Raw genomic sequence first — 23,687 nt, 5'->3', positions numbered from 1 at the left:
GCCCTGCCCGAGCGCGGGGAGCTCCCCACCCCTCACTCACTCACGCGGGCCTCCGGGGCTTCGGCGTTTCTGTGGTGTTGTTGGTACAGCAGTACCAGGTGAAAAGCACAGCTTCAGCGGTTTGGTACCAAAGGGTTTTAATGACTGCCCAATCCACCCGTATTGACAGATGGATGTGTTAATTTCACAGGGTGAAAGGACATTGGGCCACTGGAGCATGTCCAAAGTTTGAACTGCAACCGAGCTGGAAAAGGGTCTGAAGCACAAGTTCCGTGAGGAGCAGCTGAAGGAGCTGGGATTGTTCATCCTGGAGAAAAGGAGGCTCAGGGTGACCTTCTCACTCTCTACAACTCCCTGACAGGAGAGTGCAGCCAGGTGGGGGTCGGGCTCTGCTCCCAGACAACCAGCGACAGGATGAGAGGACGTGGCCTCAAGCAGCAGCTCCCTCAAGCAGGGGAGGTTTAGATTGGACATTGGTAGGAATTTCTTCACAGAAGGGGTGATTAGACATTGCAATGGGCTGCCCAGGAAGCTGGTGGAGTGACCATGCCTGTGGGTGTTTAAGGAAAGCCTGGATGAGGCACTCAGTGCCGTGGTCTGGTTGACAAGGTGGTGATCAGTCATAGGTTGGACTCAACGGTTTTGGAGGTCTTTTCCAACCCAATTGATTTTGTGATTCTGTGAAGTAAACCTGACAACCTATTCCAATATCATCCCACAATCACCAAAACAGGTATCAGACCTACAGAGCTCTCAGTTACAACAGCCAGTGGTCTATAAAATTAGGATTATCAGAATTTACTGCAAGATTTAGATATGACAATTTAAAATAGCATTTATTCTTTCTGAGTAACTCATCCTATTCAAGCACAAGCTTGAAATCTTCCTGTATTAGGCTAAGTTACCAAGAGAGAACACAAAATGTGTGAAGCATTAGGGCTCCTCCAAAACTTTGAATCTATATTTTGGATTGCACTCTACATTCCCTAAGAAATTCTCTTAACCAAGACCTTGCTACAATATCTAAACAACTTTGCTCAATAGCTTTCATTATCTGAAATCACTTAGAGAAGTTTTTTCTTCCAGTTTTATATAGTCATAATTTTACAACTACTAATGAGGCGCTCCATAGAAATTACTTTCACCTAGAGTTCTTGTACAGTCTGACAAATGCCCCTAATTTATGGACCTGGCAGTTTACTTGTAGATTATAATCTCCAAATAATAGCTGGGTTAGTAGCTAAGATTCAGGAAGTTTCTTGTAATCACCTTTTGTTCAGATTTTTAGCCATACTTATCTCAGAAGTTCATTAAATTACAGGTTTTGTTAGGAAACTTTCCTGTCTCTAAGTCACTGGCCTCTGTTTTGGTGATTGATAAAAGGTCCAGGAGGTTTCTTCAGTCCATACTAATACAGATGCATCTCTTCAGGTGTGCTGAATGAATGTTTCTATGTCAGTGGGTTCCCACTGACAGAAGCAAAAAAGTCAAAATGCAGCATTGTTTTCTTTGCTTATTCAAAATACTACTGTGTCCAGAACTTTTCATCTTCAAAGTTCAGACTGTATTTTTTAAATCTAAACTTACATCACTGTTACTAAAATACTTGTTTTAATATATTTGTTTTCCTGGTGTATTTTCTTTCTGTCACTAAGTTTCTGCTGCCTTAATGAACTGCTAACAACTCATTTCTTCAATGTCTTTACTTGTTTTCATTCTAGTCTTGCACTTCTGGAAATCCTGATACACCACAATGCACAAATGCTGTAACTCTCTCTTTCTAGTTAGCTCCTTGCTATCTAACAGCACACAAGGGTTTGCTTCTCCTTGTGCTAATGACTCACAGATCCTGTCCGAGGATTGAGACCTGCTCTGTTCCCCACTCACCCAACTTGTGTAGCATCTCAGGCACCTGGTGTGACTCTTGGGGTGTCCTGTGCAGGGCCAGGAGCTGGACTTGATGATCCTTGTGGGTCCCTTCCAACTCAGGATATTCTATGGTTCTATGATTCTAATTTCTGCTTCTCTTTTCCCCAAAGCAAAAGCAATTCAGCACTGTGCAGGGATGTCCCAGCCTGCAAGCAGAGAAGAGCAAGGTGCACAGATGGAAAACAGCCTCATGTGCATCCAAAATTGGTGGGAGAAACAGAGCCCCCAAGTCAGCAAGTGCTCTGCCTTGCTCCTGGGAGCTGTAAGCCATCATGCAAGAGCAGTGTTCTGCAGGGAGTCTGCAGCAGCTGAGAAAAGCTGTGCTCAAGCTCTCCCTTCCTACCCCAGTATCCCTGGGGAGCTCCATGGCACACCAGTGGGGCTGGGGGCATTGAGCTGAGCAGCACTACAGAAATAGCTTTGTCTCCCACCAGGAGGATCAAACAGGGTCGGAACACTTGAGCATCCTTTACCTGGTTGGATAACCAGACCTGCACAGCCCGTGGGGGAGTGGTGTGTAATAAGGTCTGGTTTGGGCCACATGAAACTCAAAACACGGGGTCTGTTCTTCCCTTGTGTGCACCATCATAGTGAAAAACTGTGGGTTTATGTAATCATCAGCGTGCTGTCAAGGCTGGTGATTGCGCTCTACAACTTCCTTGGCTACAGCTGCAGCCAAAGCAACGTTAGTCTTCAGCCTCCTTTTTCTAGTTATCAGCAGAAATTTAAAGCAGAATATGCCTTGATTAGATAAAGCTATTCAGGATGTGCAGGAAGTTGTGCAGTTTGCTAGAGCAAAGTGGGAGAAACATGATTTCATGTTGCTGTGATGGATGTGCTAAAGCAGTGATGTGAAACATCACAGAACAGAGGTTACAGAGGTTACTTCTGGGTCATATGGAGTGAATGAATAAATATGTGAATTAACTAGGATGAAATACTAAAGCAGGCTTCAGAGATGATTTTGGGACCTGTCTCCCCAAGTGAATGCACACCCTGCCTGTGATCTGCCCTTTCTTACCCACCATGACTTTTCATCTGCAAGTGCTGGATCTGGTTAAACTCCACTTGTTTCTTTTCAGAAATGTCTCTGGCTCACAGTGGGTTTGGATTACTTAAACATTGCTTGCCCAGGTAACTGAGAAGAGCAAGAAGTGCCAACTTCACCCTGAAACCAGGAAAGGAAAAATGCTGGGAAAAATCCTGTAGTGGCAAGAATGCTGTTCTGGGGCAGTCAACACGGGTCAGCCTGGGATGCCCATCTTCCATTTGGCTTCATTATTCTCCTACTTAACCTCAATGTTTTGGTCCTTTATCCTTTGTTTCCCAATAAAGACTGATTTCTTTCCTTTCTGCAGATGACAGCTGTGCTCAAACCATCCCTTGGGATTTCTCACCCTCTAGGTGAGAAAAACAGTGGTGCCTGAAGCTTTCAGGAGCCATCCTGCAAGGTCCCTGCAATGGGAATCCTGCTTTAATAACTCATGCACTGAGAAGAGCACCAACAGCCACAACAGATTGCATTCCTGGCCCTCAAGGAAAGAAAAAAGAGAGAATCCACAACATTCTGCTATAGAAATGGCTCATTCCCAGGCATGAGGAAGCATTTATTTGATCAAGCAGCACTAACACTTCCATGGAAACAGAGGAAATAGAACCTATTTCCACACACGCACCATCCCAGGAAACTCTCAAGTGCAAATAAGCAGCATGATATAAGGTATTCCACAGTCACCTCACCAATTTGTCCCCTGGACTGGATTTTTAACTTTACGAAGACATTTTGTAGAAAATTGTGTAAGAGAACAGGAAGTATCAGGTGTAACAGGCACTTCTCATTTTTAAGTATTCCCCAACATGGAAAAATTGTTTAATCGTTACCAAACTTATTCCACCTTTGTTTTTTTTTTTTCCATTTTGGAGAATTAAGAGTCTTAAGGATCTGGCTTTTGTTCTTCTTCACAGGAGGAGGCACTAAACATGACTGACATCCGGAGCAATCAGTCCATTGAAAACTCAGATAAATGTGTGGGTCAGAACATCTTCCTGCTGCTGATTGTGGAGGGTTCCAATGCCAACTGCTGGGGCTGGTAGAGGAGGTCTGCTCACAAGACGGAGCTGAAATTTGAGGGGAAATTATTAATGAAGGACAGAATCACATCTCGAGGTCCTGATGCCACAGTGACATCTGCTGTGAGATACTGGGCAGTCCCAGCTGGAGGTAATGCAGGAAGTTATCCCCCCATCTCCCGAAGACCATGGCTCCAAGGACATTATAGTGCATGATCTGCCAGAGCAAATGACACCTCTGCATTCTCCTCCTATTCCCCTACCTGGGATCTTTCATTATCCTGTCTACTTTGACTGAACACCATGTAAAATAAAGCTCCAGTCCTGCTCTTCACCAATGGTGCTATAAAGAGCAGAAGTAGCTGAAATTAGAACACATATTTGATTTAGGCATCAGAATTAGGTTTACGTTGTAAGCACCTTTGCATTCAAGGAGAACTTCAAACTTCATTTTAAAGACTAAAACACCTGGGGGACATCTTACCTTAAGCCCCAGCTGTTTTTCAAACCGTGGAGACACAAAGGACCATGGACCCATGTTCTGTGGTTCTTCCTGACTCCAGATGAAGACTAAAGGAAGGATAAGGGTACATAACAAACATACATATTTATCTTTCCAGCAAAGAAAGAAAAAAAATTTTTGTTTTTGTAGCACCTCTGCTTTTCTGTCTTGCCACTACCTTTGAAATGAAGGCATGCCACACTCAATTCCCTTGCAGGTTGCAGCTGAATTCAAACCCAAAGTATGTCCACCATTAGGGTATACTGTGTGTATATTCTGCTTTTCTACTGCTGTTTTCAAAAGCTACTAAAAGGGCTGGACTGCAAAGACCAATGCAAAAAAAGTCTCAAATGGTTCACTCTTAATTTTCTGTGCTGCTTCTTGGAAGCTAACAATAGCAGAGAAACAAGTTCTTTTAGCACAAGTGATAAACATTTCTGGAACATCCCACTCCAGAAACACTTGGATGTATGAGGGAGAGAACAAAGAGGAAAAAGCCACTAAAGCTCTTCATCTTAAAAGGCAGGCAACAGATTTAGTTCAGAACTTCAAAGAGACTAGAAAACAAAGGTAGAAGCCTGGCGGACCTTTTGCATGGTTGTATTTGCTCAACACTTGCTGTAGAGCTTCCAGGGGGAAAGGACAGAGCTCTTCAAGTCTCAGAATAGCTGTGCTGTGCTGCTTCTCTCCCAGTGTTTCTCTTTGCTTCACCAGAGCATAGTAATGCTTTCCAGAACACAGCACCACACGGGTGACACTAAAATAAAATAAGAATGTTTCCAAGTTTAGTGTTTTACAGAAACTTGATGCAGAACAGCTTCACACTTCCAACCAAAGCAACCAGTCAAACTTCAAAGACAACTTTATAAAGCTAAATTGCTTTCCTTAGACCATCTTTTCTCTTCTTGGCTTTCCCTTCTCTCCCACTTCCCTCCAACAGTTGGCAACCTAACCTTTGGGCACAGAACGCCAGAGCTCAGAGGTCCTGTTTCTTCAGTAATTCTGGGAAAGTTACCTTACAATGGGATTGATCTCTCTTAGCCCTGACTATCTAAAAATTAAACACCCAGTCAAAGCTGGTCATCTCTGCACTCTCTGTAGAAAACAAACCAGAGGGAGAGAAGTCCTTCCAGAGGACAATTCTCTGCTATGCCAAAGCAGGATTGCCTGCTGGAAAGACACTACACCCTCCTGCAATCACAGAGGTCTTGGCTGCCTAATCTTACTGGACAAAGCAACGAGATAAACTGCACGCTTTGTGCCTCACCATCCCACTTAAAAAACCCAAGATGCTAAAGTACTTCCAGCCTTTTGATCGGGGGTCAGGAAGCAAATAGGAAGGAGGCTCAGACTTGGGTACTACTGAGGCAAGGAGCAGATAAGGGAAAAAAAATTAAGGCTGAATTGGTCATAGTGAACAGGATTTACTGTAACATCTGAAGGGAGAGAGATGGAGATATACAAACACTTTATTATTGCCCCACCTCATCAGCTCAGGCATTCCATCCCCAGAACAAAAATTCTGGGTTCAGTTTTGGGCCCCTCATGACAAGAAAGACACTGAGGTGCTGGAGGCTGTCCAGAGAAGGGAATGGAGCTGGGGAAGTGTTGGGAGCACAAGTTCTATGGGGAGAAGCTGAGGGAGCTGGGGGGCTCAGCCTGGGGAAAAGGAGGCTTGGGGGGAACTTATCGCTCTCTACATCTCCCTGACAGTTGTAGCCAGGTGGGAGTTGGTCTCTTCTCTCAGGTAACACACAATAGGACAAGAGGAAACAGCCTCAAGTTGCATCAGGGGAGGTTTAGACTGGATGTTAGGAAAAATTTCTTCACTGAAACAGTCAAGCAGTTGAACAGGCCTCCCAGGGTAGTGGTGGAGTCACCATCCTAGAGGTATTTAAATGTCTAGATGTGACACTTGGGACATGGTTTAGTGGTGGGCTTGGCAGTGTTGGGCTAAGATTGGACTTGATGGTCCAACCTATACAAATCTATGATTCTATGATTCGTCACAGCTGCTCCCAGTGACTGTCAGCTAATGGACATGGTGCAGAACAGGACCCACCAGGTTGGTAACTACAGTCACAAACTCCTGGTGAGGCCAAGGGCTGACAGCCTGAACACTTCACTGTTTTGCAGACAGATGTGGTAACTACCAACAATTACCAGAAGAAAAGGAGAGGAAGTAAAACTAACCACAGTTGCCCACCATGAAACATTTTCCCCTCAAAGTCACCTCTTTCATATCACCTCAAATTTGAGCTGTTGGGTAGGAGAAAGGGACAGGACATCTCTTTTGAGCTTCTCCTCTAAGAAAGCAGAGCTACCTTTTAGGATCTACTGAGGAGTCACCAATGACAGGCTTGAATGTTGTCCCTGGGGCCATTTCTTCAAAACTTGATACAGCAGCCTACATGAAGGAAGAGTTGGAAGTTACCAAATCTTGCTGCTTTTCCCAGAGTCAGAAAGAATACTGAGACAGGGCTTTGGTAAGTACAAAATGCACAGTCTTCCCTCTCCTTCCCAAGGACACCGTCAGATCAGGAATGAACCCTACTTCTAGCTCACCTCCACCCAGCTTTAATCCTCAACCTATTTGGCCCCAAACACGCAAAATCCCACTGATTTGACCCCAAAACAACAATCAGAGAACGCAGAGGAAGAGGAACAAGGGGAAGGGAACACAAAAGAGAATAAAGAGAAGGAGAAATAAAAGAAAGAGGAAGGACATTTTTCAGCTTACTGGGAGCCTGAGTAACACTTTGGGAGAAGCAACAATGAGAGGTTTCCTGAAGTTTCGGACCATTTGCCGCCGGAGTAAATGGAAATACTGTGCTGGGGTGGTGGGATGCACAACTGACATGTTGACCTGGTCACCATCAACTCCTTCTTCTGAGCTGTCACACATCTGTACAGGGGAACACAGCAATACCTTGTAAAAAGCAAGCAGTGAGACCAATATGGAAGAAAGAATCCAGGCACAAGAGGCACACTGACCCGTATAGGGGCAGATTAGCAAATACCCAAATTCAGACATTGGTTGCAAGAGAGGAACAACTTCAGAGAAGAAATGGATTTAGCATTTAACTGGCAAGGTTACATCTGAACTGCCTCTTTGGAGCACATTGCAACGAGGGCACCGGGAACCCCCATTCTGTATTTCTGCAGCACAGCTCCCAGAGCACTGCCTGCCCGTGCTGTGCTGGGGATATGTGACCCTGAGAGGTGTGGTGGGTACCTGTAAGAACCGTTCCACCCGGCAGGACGAGTGCTCAGGGCCCGCACCATCATAGCCATGGGGAAGAAGAATTACTATCCCGCTCTGCAGAAGCCACTTGGCCTCACCTAGAAACACAGAATGAGGAGGAAGGAAAGGATGATTTCCACAGAACATAAAGCCACAGAACACGTTACTTTGCACAAACTATTCAGGAAAAAGAAGAGCTAACTTCCACATCATTAAATACAAGCCTGAAACATGCTGCTGGCATTTTGTCCTGAGGTTCACTACAGTGAAACAACACACATTAGGTGAACTGAAGTTTCTGAAATCATCATGTAGCTCTGGGCTCCCAGAAGACTTATGTCTCCACATGGAGCACATGACAGTGAAATTTTAAAACTTCATCTCTACATGTGTGATCCCAGCAGCATCCTGTGAGCCAGTCCTGGCTAACACAGCAGTGCTCATTCCCCTGAGCTCTGCCAAACCTCCTGCACAATATAAGAGATTGCAGTCAAATCCAGAAGGTAATTCATCCCAGCTTCAAATACATGTGGGTGGGATAAGAGGGCCTCTGAATTTCCATCTATGACTACAGAGGTTTTATATCTGAGAACTCAGAAAACCTGTTAAGAGTCAAACTTAGTAAGGTGTTGTTGTGGGGTTTTTTGTTTGTTTGTTTTAAATAATCACTATTTTCCTTCTCTATTGCTTCAGGAATTTTTCAGATGCTTCATAAAGGAAAGGTACAGTCTATAAAGCTATCAACCATATATACACACAGTAAAATAAATGTGGGGGAAGAAAGGCCATTAATATAATTAATTGTCCTTTTGTAATGACTGTACTCTGCCAGGGAGTCTTTCATTTTCCATGTACTGTCTTCAGAGAAAAGCTGCACAGAAGTCAGGACCTCACAGGCAAGCTCACAGAACTCCTTGAGAAAACAGAATTCTTTGCACAACATGTTGCCCTTTTACTTGAAAGAGGAAGGATTTTCTAAAAAAGTGCATAATACAAACGATTGATTCTTAAATATATTAGTTCCTAGTACACTCACCTCCAGAAATGAAAGTGTCAAATATTATCTGGGCTCCATTAAAGAAGTCTCCAAATTGAGCTTCCCAAATTGGCAGTAACTTAGGGCTCTCAATACTCATTCCATATTCAAAACCAAGCACAGCTTCTTCAGACAAGGGACTGTTACTCACCTAACAAAAGGAAATTGTTGGGAGGGGTGGGTGAGGACAAAAACAACCAAGGGTTAAGAACCCTTGGAATCAGGCAATCACTGCTGGGCACACTGAGGACATGAACTCCTAAAGGCAACTGAGAGTCTGATTTTTTGCTGTTTTGCTTTTGAATGAAGGCACTGAGGGGAAAAGAATAATACCTGATCTCTCAAGGAAAAGCAAACCCCCTTGTTAAAGTTGTAATTTGTAACAACAAAGAATAGGGATGCCCTGACAGTTTTTATGTCCCTGTATCTGGGGTTTGCCAGAACATACATACTGCCTACATATGTCTCAGCAGCTTTAAAAAATGGATTGTTTCAGCACAACTTGAAGAATCAGGTCTTGTGGGCCACAGAACCTACCTCTAGGAAACCTTTCTGGTCTGGGGACATGTGATTCAGAGGAATGTAGGTATCATCTGTCTCTTGGCAAACCAACATCGCGTGTCGTTGGCTAAAGGTTCCTCTACCAACATCTTGTCCACTTAGTCTGATATTAAACCCTTGCCAAGCAACAAACAAAACACCAAATCAGCAAGTCATGGAAAAAGGAAACATGCAGGAAATAATTCTATCTCTTGTTATATCTCTTCTTGGATTTCCCCTCATCAGCAGCATCACATCTGAGATGCAATTCTTAACCGGCAACAGCTCCAACTCACAAGCACACAGATGCTCTGACATTATTTTGGGTAAAACGGTTCAATTTATTGAAGCAAACTGCAAAAAAATGTGCATTCTGTATCATATGTAAATGGAGATTTGAATTCAGGCTAGAGAGGAGGGAGAAGAAATAGTAGCATAAAGCACACAAAGTACTTGGGAGCCCCACTGATGTCATCTGCACTGCTCACGTGCTCATCTCTATGCACAAATGTTTTTGGGGAGTATGAGGGAGCTACAGTTCTTTGAAGATATTTAAGACTCAGTCTACAAATATTAGTGACATATAGGATTCATATTTACCTTCTCTTAGACCATGCAAATTGTCAAATTTATACATCATATCAATCTTTTTACTTAGAAACACCTAAGAAATCTAATGTTATCCTTTATTGACATTAAAGCAAAAATATTTTACTGTCTGCTGTCTAGTTGCCTCTTACCTTGGCTCAGCAGAGAACCAAATGCTAAAGTTTCAGCTGTTGCCCAGTCCAGCTTTTTTCCTTCCTCTATTTTTTGAACTCTTGACTAAACAAGTAAAGAACAAGAAAAAATTACTATTTTGTCTTTTTCCATCTGTAGCTCTTTTGGTGGCCCAGACTAATATTAGAAGCTAGGAAAAACACTACACACTATGGAGAGAAATGCTATATTCCTGCAGCCAGCTTAGGTTGAATTTGAATACAGAGTCTTATTTCAGCACATCCTGAAGAAGGTTGCCTGAGGACCACAAAACCATGGATGATCCATGTGTCCACCTCCCAGTCAACAAACTGTGGACTGATTAATTAATCCTAGTCTGAAAATATGAAAAATCTTAGCACAGCACAAAGTGTAGTCTTGGCAGACTTCTGGTCTGTCTGGTTAGCAGTGATGAAAGATACCAGGTGTAAGTATTTCAGTCTCCAGAACTCCTCCCTATTCTGGCCTGCAGAACTGCAGACAAATGATCACACTGAGCTGTGGAGTTCTTGCCTTGGGCTGGGAAGACAAAAACATCAGTCTTTTGAAATACTCAACTCACCTCCTCTCTCTGGCTGCCAACCAGACACCTGCACACACTCATCATCCATCAAAGGGAAACATTCACAAACCCAAAACCAACCCAAACCAAACACAAACTTAGGAGCTATCAAACCCTGACTGTCAAACTTGGCCCCACATGTTGTCTTATGTTTATATATATAAGTCATAAAACACTCACTACTGGCTTTGGAAACTGTGTACACTATTGCCAGGTTCCTGAGTCATTCCCTCGCAAAGTACTCATTCTAATTACCAACTATATAAATGTTAGTAAGTTATCATAATAGTTTCTTTCTATTTGTAAGAATAATAAACTGTATTACTCTATGAGCTTTTTTCTTCATTGCAATAAAATATTGTTGAAATAACAAACTAAAGTATATGGTCAGACCTGGAGAGGAAGATACACCTTCTTCAAAACTGGAGGAAAAATGGCATCATCTCAGCCTTGAAACAGTGAGCTGTTTTTCCTAGAGAATACCATGCTATTCTTTAACTGGAAACCCTGCTGTGTTTAGTCTTTTCCCTGTACCAGGTTGTACCTTTGAGCCATGGGATCAGAAGTATCATGATATTCTACTCACCTGTGCATAGGTCTTCAGGAGATGGCTGTGCATCTGGAGCTCTTTGGGCACCTCCACAGACTTGACTCCAATGAACTGCAGGAGTGGCACAGGCATCCCCGTGTCCCAGGTGGTGATTTTGGCAGAAGGCTCAACAAAGCCCTTCCAGTGAGCCTGCAGGTTGGTAGGAGGTGGACTGTACGAAGTCATGTTGGCAAGGTGATCGTTCAGCTTGGAATAGTACGTGGTCTTTATCTCAGACACTTCAGCCTCAGTCATGAGCCCAGCAGCCGTGAGGTGTTCTGCGTATGTGTCTGGGATACTCTTACGGGATCTGCCAGGGAGGGAATCAAACCCCATAGATATTAAGCCTAAAAACAGTGTCACAGGAGAACAAGGAAATACCATCTTAATACAGTCAGGTACCATGAAAAACTCATATAAACAGTGTCCTGGTCCATTATACTTATTTGCATGAAGTTCACTTTCCTGGCTTTTCAGAAAGGTAACAGTTCTCTTACAGATGTGTTTTATAGTCCTTTATTAATAAAAGTAAAAAAAAAAAAGCGCTATAATTGGCAGTTAAAAGTAAAAACAAGTCAAAACTCCCTCTGTGCTACCATGCATATTTTCTTCAGAGAAATTCACAGTAGGATTTCTGCACTGGAGAGAATCAAGGCAACCATTCCACAAATGCTTCACCTAAAATACCAGAATTCACTGGCAAGTGAATTTTTGTGTGCTTTTCTTTGGGGGTAAGGATGGCATCTGAATACATTTAAATGCTTATAAAGATGAGTCCCCACTGGACACAGCAGGACCAGGCAAAGACAGGACAAACATCATGCTGGCTTCCTGCTCATTCTCCCACATTATTCACACTTCTCCATGGCACACAGAAGACAACTTTGCCCTCTGATTACCAGTGGTCACAAATTTGAAATCCAAAAGCTATGTCCAAGATTGTTCTCCAAAAAGCACCAAGCCACACATTCAAGACCCAACAGCAGTGATTCCCCACATTAACATCTCATTATCAGACTCCCACTGTAGTGAAGGGCTGCTGACAGTGCAGCTGCATTTACATAAGGACCTGTGGATATGTCAAAGGATCTTACACAGAGACTTCTGTTGCAGTAGCAAGACTGAGGTGGTGCAGACACATTTTGGTGGTGCAACCCTTACCTGATGATTTTGTACATGCTGGGGTTGGTGAAGAAGGGCTCATCAAGCTCATTGTGGCCCCACTGCCTGTAGCACAGCAAGTCCACGATCACATCCCGGCGGAACTGGCGCTGATACTCCACAGCCAGTCGTGTGGCACGGACAACTTCCTCAGGATCATCCCCATTCACATGGATAACTGCACATCCAACAATTTTACCTGCCCAGGGATTCCAAACAGAACAGGAATCACACCCAACCCCTTCCAAAGAAAGCAGATACACACACCTGTTCTGCTGAAACTACAGACAATCCATGTGAAGTAAATATAATGAAAACAAATCCAATAAAGATGTTCTTTGTGATGAGAACTGGGGTAAGGAGAGGAGTCTTGCCTGAGAGAAAGTGCAATTAGCCCAACCTGTTGTATTTGTCAGTTTGAGCACAACTTCTTTATAAGCACTTTGTTCCCAGAGGACTTCTCAGACACAGTTCCTGCATCATATTAATCTGGTAGTATACAGGGACTGGGAGAGAACTACTTGATTGCTTTTCTTTCAAACAGAAATTGAGTTTTAATTCCTTCTTATCCTAAGCTATCACTACTATGAATTCACACAGGCCAAAAGCAATTTTCTCCCTTATTAGTAGGGAATATCATTCTGTCCACTGCTCCTCCAGGCAGAGAAATCTCTTCACTAAAGAGAACACTCTAAAGTTTCAATATCTTAACACCCTCTCCTGTATGACAATTTGGCTGCGAGCAGCAGTGCTCCTTTGTACCTGTCCAAATTCTGAGAAACTAAGATACTTCAGCCATTCCTGGCTCATGTCAAGTTTCTCTCCCTAGCAAAATACTAAAGCTCAGCTACAGACCCTCCTCACTGACAGGTAAGAAGAAAGGAAAACTAAGGAAGGAGGCAAAAAACCAAACCCAAACAAAAACAAACCATAACACAAAACCAGCCCAGGGAAAACAGTAATAACATATGCTATCTACCTTATCAGATTTAATGAATCTACTTGTTTGGTTTGATGAAACTGTAAGACAAACAGTTGACGTTAGGTCAAAAGCATACAAAAGTGTATTTTTACTTATAGGAGACATATACAAGATAACTAACTACTATGTCTCTGATCTTACTGATAATACATCTTATAATACCCTTTCAAAAGCTGTCAATAATATGACAGAAACTAGATGAGTTATAAAGATTTCACCGAAATCTTGCAATTATTTTGTCACATCCTGTAAAAATGTGACAAGATTTCCCCTTGATATTTAGTCTTTGCCATAAAGAAGATAGGGGAGGGCGTATTTTTAGCACCTGAATTGCTGCTAGTAGGAGGAAATAATCAATAATAATTTTAATTTCTACTCTACCATGAAACTGGAGTTATATTAGTCTCTCCCTAGAGCTGACAGGCAGTTGCTATAAAAAGTCCATTGCACAGCTTACACTTTCTGACACAACAGGCAATTGCTTGTGACTCAATCCTACATACCAATGTCACTGCAGTACAGAGACGACCTTCCTCGCTCTGGAGGAGTGGTATATCCCAGCTGGTTATTGACAATCAAATGGATGCTCCCACCAACTCTGAAATGTGGTAAATTAGAGAGGGTCAGTGTTTCAGGAACAATTCCTTGTCCAGAGAAAGCGGCATCGCCATGAACCTGCATCAGGGAAGAAGATGGAAAAGTCTCATTAAGAAACACTGAAGGAACAGCAAAATCAAAACCATAACTCATTAAGCAAGACCTTCTAAATTGAGTACATGGAACAGATACAGTTCCAGCTGGACCCACTTCTTAATCCCTCTCAGAATACTGTTTCCATAACTTGAGAGTTTATATAACCTTACCACTAACACAACGTCATAGCAGCCAACAAATGTACATAACTGCCTGATGTAATCCCTACCTGGAACTGACTATAACCTTGTAAAACTGACCCACAAGTGTCCAGGTGACTGCAAGTTTCCTGGCTATGGCAAAGCTGCAGCAGTCAGAGGCAAGCCACTGACCCCTGAACAAAGGGAGCCACAGTATTCACTACACCTTTGCTGAAATTAAATGTTGGTGAATTGTGACTGATGCCCATTTCCACCTTACCAAACAGACAAGAACAGAAAAACAAGTGGAAAATGGACCAAATGGAAGCACTCAAAACCAAAAAAACTTTCAGAAGGAAATAAAACCTAAGTTCTTAGTTACATTTCAAAATAGCAATAGCAAATATTGCAAATAAAAAAAATAGTTTGGAAGGGGAAGGTAGAATACTGTGATATCCAACCCAGGTTTCCAAAAAAGGCTAGAGACTCTGGAGTGAATATCATCTAGCATTTCAATGTTTTGAAATTGGAGACAGTTCTCCATTGATGAATATGATCACAGCTTCCTCAGAATGCAGACTCAATCATTTGCAGATCAAAGTAACTATGCAGACAGATGTACTTTCTTATTGAAACCAATGACAGTTCTACTTTCTAGCTATGGAATAGTGGTTTCAAGCCTTCTGCATGTACACCAAGGTAACAGAGGTGCAATCAACCACTGAAACAGCAGCACTGGGTTTTATACCATTCCAATACAGATTTTTAAGAGGTATCACAGTAAAACAAAGGTAACCACTGCAAGAGAGACATGCCAGAGTCCCCACTCTATCCCTTACTATCCTACACTTGTTCCTGAAATGTTGTGTTTTTGCTTTTCCCTTCTGGTTTCTTCTGCTGCCTAAGAAGGCTACATATCTCGGTGATAGCATTTGAGTGAAGACCCTAAAACATCTGAGAAAACTTTATGGCCTTTAGCACATCCCAAAGCATTAAAGCCTACAGACAATGTGACTATTCAACTACACAAGACTCTTCATATGCATCTCAAACCCCAGAGGATTCAATTCCTGTGGTGCAGGTAGGATTTTACCCATTCTACCAAAAAGATGGAAAGAGTTTTTGCTAGGGCACGTTTTTCTCTGGGCTGCATTAGCAAAAAGCTAAAAGAAAGGTCATCATCAACTTTAATTCACCAAACAGTGACCCTGAGAGTGGAATTTGTTTTTGGGAGATATTACTCTCAGACTTCGTTTCAAATCATAAACATCTGTAGTTGCCTGATATCCAGGAAATGGAGTTAAGGTATGTGAGAAGGTGAAAAATAAACCACTCTCCAGCAGAAATGGACAATTAAACACTGCAGAGGTGTCCATGGGCAGTTAACCGAGAAGAGTTTTATAATCCTTACAAATTCTGAGCACACTGATGTTCCAGAAAAGAAGACCTTCAGACCCTGGACAACAAAGCTCACCACTGACAATGGCACCTTAACTGATCTTTACTCATTCTCCCCTCAAGCTCTGGCACTGAGGCTTGTGGAAGAAGAGAAGAAATGCCAGTATAAACCTCAGTTCAGAGTTCAGAATGTCTATGCTTATACTTCTCAAGAGAAAGCACTGTAAAAACTGAAAGTCCAAAGAGAAACAAACAAGATTCTGAAACACAAGGTGCCTGCTTTCATCTCTTTTCTCAGTTATCTCAATGAGAGCAGTTAACAGTTACAACTAAAAATTTGCCTGTTTTCAATCTAACTCTTGTATCTCTTGAAGACAATCACAAGCAATGACATTCAGGTTCCATGATACATTTTCTTCCTTTTCAGAATACTTTAAATCAGTTTACTGACACGAAGGTGTTTAGCTCAGAATCAAATGTTTCTCTTTTCTGTGATGCAATCCTCTCTACCACTGTGAATCCTAAAAAGTTAAATATTTCTTGGATAGAGAGGGTCCATTTATCCTGAAGAATCCTTTTTTAAAGAGGCATAGTACTTTAATTACTATGTGGTGAAGATCCAACATTATGAGAAAGAAACAATAGTACCTTCTCAAACTAAGACATAACTGAAAGATGGAGACACACTGGGCAGCAAAAGTTGCCTGCAATTGCATGCTCTAAAGCCTTATTTTTTATAAAAAAACCAAGAACCCAAACTTGCCCAGAATATTTTGCATTCTCATTTCTGCTTTTTCACAATATCCACACCTTTCTAAGAGAAAGCAAAACATTTTTTCAACTGAAATACATTTTCACTCCTACATGTAACTTCCTCCATGTTTGTTACACTTTACAGAACATTTCTGCCCAGCTTGTTTTTACTCCTGGTAAAACATTAAGAGTTTGACTCACTTGTTTTTCCAAGTTGAATTCAATGCAGGAGAAGAAAATTTATCAAGGAGCTATTTAGGATTGCTTCTACAGCAATACAAGTCAGTTCAAGGAGTAAAAACTAATTCCAGCAGTGTCTTCAACAGTACCATGACAAAATGACAAAATTCCAAATCCTCCTGAACATTTTGCAGCCTTGTTGACAGCTCTTCTCCAAACCCATTAATTTGAAAGGCTTCCAGGGGTGGTTTAAATACAAAAGTGAGGAAAGAGCACACATAGCTCTCAATGCAGAATATTATTAAAATAAAGGGAGTTATCAGAATCAGTTATTCAGAAGTCTTAGAAGTGCAATTATTTAAATGCCAGCATCATCCAGATATGCCACCTGAAACTCTTCCTTGCCCTCCTCTTTCCCTATAAAGAGGATCCCAGTTCTTGACATCATACATTAATTCAGTTGTGCTTGATATGTCTATGTACAGTCCTACTGACATTCTAGTCCTGTAAGTCTTACAAAGATCAATTACAAATTGTAAGAAAAATACCTGCAGGCAAATAACTTTGTCCCCAGGCTGTGCAGAGCTCTCTGGGGAGTAATCTCCATCGAGCAGAGTCTGTTGCCTTGCTCGTGTCTTGCCCACAGCCACTGGGTTGATGGCTTCTAAGTGTGAGGGGTTGGGGAGCAAGGTGACGTGCACGGGTCTGTGGGAGCCGAAGTCAAGATCTACAGAAGATGTCAAGTGGGAGAGAACATCCCCAATGGCTGCTGAATTCTCTGGAAACTCACTCAAACCACGCATCTTGCGGAACATGAGCTGCATGGAAACAGATTTGGTTAAAACCCTTTTCTGATTCATTGACGTGTTGAAAGAAAAACACTCTCCTACTCCTGAAATTGCACGGATGCTTCTAAGTAACAGCACATAAAACCCTTCATTAGAGTTCCTTCAACAATCTCCTGCAGACAGTTCACTGAAGTGTTGATTGGAAGGGAGAACACTCTCACACAGGTAACATTTTATTGCTCCAGCATTTACAACATGGCAAACTTCTCGGGGTTTCTTTTACTGCAAACAAACCAGGCAACTGCCTGTGAGATCATAAATCTCTTACCTCGGGAGGAAGCTGAAGTAAGCTGGCGAGCAGATTAAGCCTTCCCCGATGAGGCATTCCAATGATGATATCTGTGACCCCGCTGTACGCACACATCTTGAACAGCTCGTGGAAGAAGCCCATCATGCTCTCTGCTCCTTCACCACCGTATCGCTTCACTGTGGCAAACTTGGTGGCCAAGAAGTGATCAAACTCCTATTAAAAACAGAAGAACTTCAGTATTAGGCTATTTTAAGTAGCAGCCTTCTGTTTATAAAACTGAAATATAATTTATATTTATACCCTTGAGGCATACAAATCTAAACATACCCCTGGAAAGTCTCAGCTCACTCCCCACCCACACAGTCTGAGACCAGAAGCTATGACGACTATGAAAAATCAGCTCTTATCTCCTCCTAAGCAGTAAAATGTTGGATCGAGGACCAAATTTCTCTGTCTGACATGGAAGGTGCTTCAAGAAGAACTGTAACACCAGACTAATTTACAAATTCCTTGGTAGTTTACCTGTTTTAGGTGGAAAGTAAGGAATGGTGTTCTTCTACAATAGAACCCATAACTATCTTGAGATACAAAGTGCTAGCAAAGCAGTGTTTAATTTTGATTTACATTAGGCACAGTCCTTAGTACATAGGTAGAATGCTTGAGAGAAGAAAAAAAATGAATCTGTATTTACTTCATTTTCTTCTCACTTCATTCCATTCACCTCCTCCTAGAAAGCTCTAATAAGTGACCAAGTTTTGGAAGCACTGGAAATTTCTTTAGTTTTTGCAGCTGAAGACAGAAACTCAATGAAGTCTGTAACTGAGAAGGGAAGACTAAGCCACACCCAAAGATCTGAGCCAAATGCTAGTTGAACAATATTAAGTTCTATTCTACAATATTCTAAGGAATAATGTACACAAAACTAATCACATATAAAAGCAGTTTATTTCCCGTCAGGGTTAAATTATACACTCTTAGTATAGTTCTGGTCATACTGAAATAAAAGTGGGGCATATCAGGGTCCCAATATCAACCTCCTGTGCCCCCATCAAATTCCTCTAACTGCCAAAGAGGCAACAAAAAAAAAGAAAGTGGGCCATATACTTCTGTTTAGTCATTGGTAAATATTACATTTAACACTCCTTCCACTTGGAAAACTGGAAACAGGGACACTTTCCCAGATCCTGCTCTTCTACCTTTCCAACCTTCACAGATCCTTCTCTTCTACCTTTCAATCCTTCTGGATAACATGGGAAGAAAAGGGGAAAAAAATTAAAACTTTTCACAGTACAAAAGTATTGGAATAAATTTTCTCTATACATTTCAAAAGTGCATAAATATTTCACTTCCTTACAGAAGGCATTGAACAAAGGTTCCTTCCTGAAAAGCACCGTATTTGCCAGTGCTATATGATAACACCTCAGTCCAGCTCTGATTTTTTCTTCCAAAACCTTGAGAGACAGCATACTTTAAGGACAGTAAAACAGATCAGCATGAGGGTGAGAGGAGAACACAGAGCAGCTAAGCCAGAGCACAAGACTTCACAGAGCTCTGCTCAACCTTGTGCTCCCATCAGTAACATTTAATATGAGCTGTCAGGTCATTAATCTAAGAGGATCTCACTTTTGAAGACTGATTATTCAAGGGTTTATAGCACCATTATTTCAGTAATGGCTGGTAAGTAAATTCAGCAACAAACTCCAATGAGATTCCTGCACTGCACTGCTTCAGGCAAAACCTTGTACTTCTTCCTCCTGCACACTGTCAAAGCCTTTCAGGACAGCAATTGTTCTTTTTCTGCATGAATCATGTCCAGAACAGTAAAGGATCCATGACAGACCCCATGACTATTACAACCCAGTAACAGGGAACAAAGTACCTGGGACTCCAGCATCAGTTTGCACAAGTGCTTTTTCTCTTCAGGTGTAAATGCTTCTTGCTTTAGCTCTTCAAACCTTTTAGCAAACCATTCTCTCTCCTCCAAAGTTGGAAGCTGGCTTGTTTCTATGGAAATATGCCCACAGTATATATGGTCCAGGTAAGCCATCACATCCTCTACAGAAGCCTCCTCTTTTCCCATGTTTATAAGTCCTGGTGGGAAATAAACGTTATTAGTCAATTTGGGGGAAGAGGGAAAAGCACTAAGACCTGTTTTAGAGAAAATAAAGCATTGAGAGAGAACCCCCTCCTTTGTTTAAGGCCACAGCAAGACTCTAAGAGAGCCAAGAAAAGACAATTCTTGACTTCTGCCCTTGTACTTTCAAATCTTCACTACAGTGTTAGGTATTATGGTAAATCATAGAATGTTACAGTAACACAAGAAATTAATGTTTAACCTCAGTAGTTGTAGGAACAAGTACAAATTTTCATGGTTTCTAAGGATGCTAGAAAGCAGCCTCTCACTGCACTATGATTTCTGCAACAGACATGTAGGCTGAAGTTGACAATTTACTGTCCAACAGTTTTCATTACTGATTGAGCCACCACTCAATATCTGACTCTTCCACAGAGGCCACAGCCCCTCAATAAATCGCCCGTGAACAGCATTTGCTGTGATAGGGCTGTGGACTCACCTGTAGTAACGAGAGGACCCTGAAGAACTTCAGCCAGCTCTTGGATTTCAGGTACCATGTTCATAACAGCTCGGCCAGCAAACAGTGGGTTTATTTTGGCTGCTTTGTGGCCATGTTCAGCATAGGCAGTTATTAAACGAGCAAGAGCATGGTCAACTAAAACCAAAGAGAAAGCAGAACAGTATCACACACGTGCTCAGATTAAATTCACTTACAGCATCAACACAGGAATGTTTTGTCCACTGGCAACCATCAAGGTTCTGGCTGGAAAAAGAGCTTTTCTAGGCAGCTGTTTCCACTTTATTAACCCACAACAGCTCCCATGAGCAAACTTCTACATCTGCTCCCCCATCCAATTCTCAAGCAAGTACACTCTAGATTTCCCTCACAGCTCCCCTCATAAGTTAGGCTCCTGTACACATATAAAAAGCTATTTCATTTTGCTTCAAATCTCTTCACAACAGGTATGTCCAAGTCAAGAACAGCACATTACTAGTGTATAAAGTCTTATTTCCTAATCCAGATCAATCCTATCACTTATGCTTCCTAGTTCCTTGCTGGAAAGACAGAAAGATTGGGTCTTAACAATAATTCAGATCCCATGACTTCAAAAAACCAAAAGTCTGTCTGCAGGAGCCAAGCATGTGCTGAGCCAAATGTTGTAAAAATTATCAACAAAGACAGAATTTGACCAGCTGAGAGGTCACACACACATTACTGTCACTGAGCACAGGCACAGACCAGGCTGATAAACTGCGAACAATAAAACATACTGCAAGCACAGTTTGCTACAAATTAATGATACGAACCAGTTGATAAAGCATTCCTGATGTGGAGGGGTTTTTCATCCTGGTAAAAACACAGCACTGACAGTAGTCAGGTCTGAAGGCTTTTGTTTTCCAAAACAATGCAATTCTCAGACCATATCACAAAGTTATTTCTCTGACATTTGTATTTCTATTGCCGACACTCTCCTCCAGCCATTACAATCACACAGTCGGCCCATTCAAAGCAGGCCCTTTTCTCTACTGGGTTCTACAGCAGAGGGACATAATCCAGACATAAGGCTAACATCACCCACAATGCTCTCAGAAAGGAGGCCATTTAATTGCAATTTAAAAATGTTACATAAATATATGTTAATCATTAACAAGGAGGCCACTTTGTGACAGGCCTCAGTGTCCAGAGTTATTTGTTTCACTCCTGCTTCTGGGCAGTGGGTTTAATTCCTACCAGAGTCTCCAGAGTAAAGGTAACGCAAGAACCACACTCCTACCTCAGAAAGTTTTCTGCTTGCAATCACATTTCTGCACTATAAAACTGAGCTGAAAGCAACACAGTTATTGCTACAGGAGAGAGTTACCTGTATTTAATAATGGAATCATAGAATGTTAAGGGGTGGGAAGGGACCTTAAAGACCATCTAGTCCTAACCCGCCTGCCATGGGCAGGGACACCTCCCGCTAAACCAGGCTGATCAAAGCTTTATCCAGTCTGGCTTTGAACACCGTCAGGGCTGGGGCATCCACAACCTCCCTGGCAACCTGTTCAGTGTCTCACCACCCTCAGTTTAGCTAGTTCAAGCACCACGATACAAAAGGAAAATGACAGGCGCGCGGCAGAGGTACTTCTATGAGCAGAACTCTCCGAGAGCCCATTGCTGAGGAAACTTCAGCAGTCGGTGCTCTCTTCAGCCCGTGGAGCGGGGCCAGGCACCCCACGCTTCCAGAAACCACAGCCAAGAGCTCTCGGAGCGGGTCTGCTCTGCGCTCTGCCCCGCCGGGAACAACGCACGCAACACCTCAGAGCGCCCGCTCCGTGCCCGGGCCCCGCTGAGGGGCAGCCTCCGCCGCGCTCCCTCCGCCCGGCGCGGCCCCGGGGGTGTCCGACCTGCTCTGCCGGCGCCGCGCTGCTCCGCCGCCCGCCCGCCCGCCTCCTTCCGCGGTTTGTAGCCGTAGACGCCGCGCTCGGTGCGGTACCAGCGCCTCGGGCCACCCCGGCAGAGCGCGCAGCGCACAGCCCGAGCCCCCGCGGCCGCCATGGCCATGGCTGCGCTGCCCCCGCCACCGCCCCCGGACCCGCCCCGAGCCCCGGGGGCGGCGCCCGCAGCGGGGCCCCTCAGGGGCTCCTGCAGTGACGAACTGGTAATGTCCTGGACTGCGAGCGAGGGACATCTGGAGTGCTGTGCCCAGCTCTGGGCTCCTCAGTGCAAGGGAGACAAGGAGCTGTGCAGAGGGTCCAGCGGAGGACACAGAGATGAGGAGGGTTCTGGAGCATCTCTCGTATGAGGAGAGACTGCGGGAGCTGGGCCTGTTCAGTCTGGAGAAGACTGGGAGAAGATCTCATGAATGCATATAAATATCTCAAAGGTGGGTGTCAAGAAGTTGGTGCCAGACTCTTCTCAGTAGTGCCCAGCGACAGGACAAGGGCTATAAAATAAAACCCAAGAAGTTCCACCTCAACATGAGGAAGAACTTTTTGTTGAGAGTGGCACAGCACTGGGACAGGCTGCTCAGGGATGTTGTGGAGTCTCCCTCTCTGGAGACATTCCAAACTCACCTGGATCTGTCCCTGTGTCACCTGCTCCAGGGGACCCTGCCTTGGCAGAGGAGTTGGACTGGATGATCTCCAGAGGTCCCTTCCAACCCTACTCTGGTGAGACCCCACCTGCAGCGCTGCCTCCAGCTCTGGGGTCCTCAGCTTAGGAGGGACATGGACCTGTTACAGTGAATCCAGAGGAGGCCACCAAGACGATTAGAGAGATGGAGCACTATTCCTATGAGGAAAGGCTGAGAGAATTGGGATTGTTCAGCCTTGCAGAAGAGAAGGCTTTGGGGTGACTTAATTGTGGCCTTCCAGTACCTGAAGGGAGTCTGCAAGAAAAGATGGAGAGGGATTTTTTACAAGAGCATGTAGTGACAGGACAAGGAGGAATGGCTTCAAACCAAGACAGTATAGGTTTAGACTAGATGTTAGGAGGATGTTCTTTGCTGTGAGCATGGTAAGGTACCAGAACAGGTTGCCCAAGGAAGTTGTGCGTGCCCCATCTGTGGAGGTGTCCAAGGACACATTGGATGGAGCTCTGAGCAAAGTGGAATTGTGGAAGATGTCCGTGCCTGTACCAGGGGGTTGGAACCAGATGATCCTTAAAGGTCCCTTCCAACCTCAACTTTTCTGTGATTCTGTAAACTTTGTGTAAATGCAGGCCCGGGGTACTGGCAAGCTCCTTTTCTGTGGGCTTGGTTTTGCTCGTGTTGCCTTCACAATGAGGAAATCAAAGAGTATATTTTGTCCAAATCAAATCATGGTATTTGCCTTTGGAACAGGTGGAACTGGATTTCAGAACTGAATCAATTCTGACATCCCAGTTAGTCTGGGATTTTATGACATTCACAGTTTTTGCAGAGGAGTCATTTGTGTTCCTTGAGGCCTATATGGTTGGGTTTATGCATATTTGTAAAACCCAATTTGAGAGAAAA

General features: G+C 43.3%; 1 protein-coding gene and 1 long non-coding RNA gene across 2 annotated transcripts; one reads left to right on the top strand and one right to left on the bottom strand.

Moving 5' to 3' along the window:
* Nucleotides 1-17: 17 nt before the first annotated feature.
* On the top strand, nucleotides 18-3,993 carry LOC138121414 (uncharacterized). The gene is made up of 3 exons (XR_011156180.1): nucleotides 18-98; nucleotides 191-375; nucleotides 3,288-3,993. It is a non-coding gene; the product is annotated as an uncharacterized lncRNA (long non-coding RNA).
* Nucleotides 3,516-22,266, bottom strand: DHTKD1 (dehydrogenase E1 and transketolase domain containing 1). Its single transcript, XM_069034819.1, has 17 exons — nucleotides 22,099-22,266; nucleotides 20,210-20,365; nucleotides 19,516-19,727; nucleotides 17,655-17,849; nucleotides 17,087-17,356; nucleotides 13,878-14,049; nucleotides 12,393-12,591; nucleotides 11,229-11,541; nucleotides 10,062-10,146; nucleotides 9,319-9,458; nucleotides 8,782-8,932; nucleotides 7,737-7,843; nucleotides 7,242-7,406; nucleotides 6,826-6,908; nucleotides 5,089-5,258; nucleotides 4,484-4,569; nucleotides 3,516-4,047 (listed from the first exon to the last, which is right to left on the bottom strand). Exons 1-17 carry the CDS (start codon nucleotides 22,253-22,255, stop codon nucleotides 3,946-3,948), a joined length of 2,763 nt encoding a protein of 920 aa, XP_068890920.1. The 5' UTR covers nucleotides 22,256-22,266; the 3' UTR covers nucleotides 3,516-3,945.
* Between the last annotated feature and the right edge of the window lie 1,421 nt (nucleotides 22,267-23,687).

Source organism: Aphelocoma coerulescens, chromosome 1A, assembly GCF_041296385.1.
Source record: "Aphelocoma coerulescens isolate FSJ_1873_10779 chromosome 1A, UR_Acoe_1.0, whole genome shotgun sequence".
Classification (NCBI taxonomy): Eukaryota; Metazoa; Chordata; class Aves; order Passeriformes; family Corvidae; genus Aphelocoma; species Aphelocoma coerulescens.
Note: the sequence above shows the minus strand (reverse complement) of the source record. Positions and strands in the feature narration are given on the sequence as shown.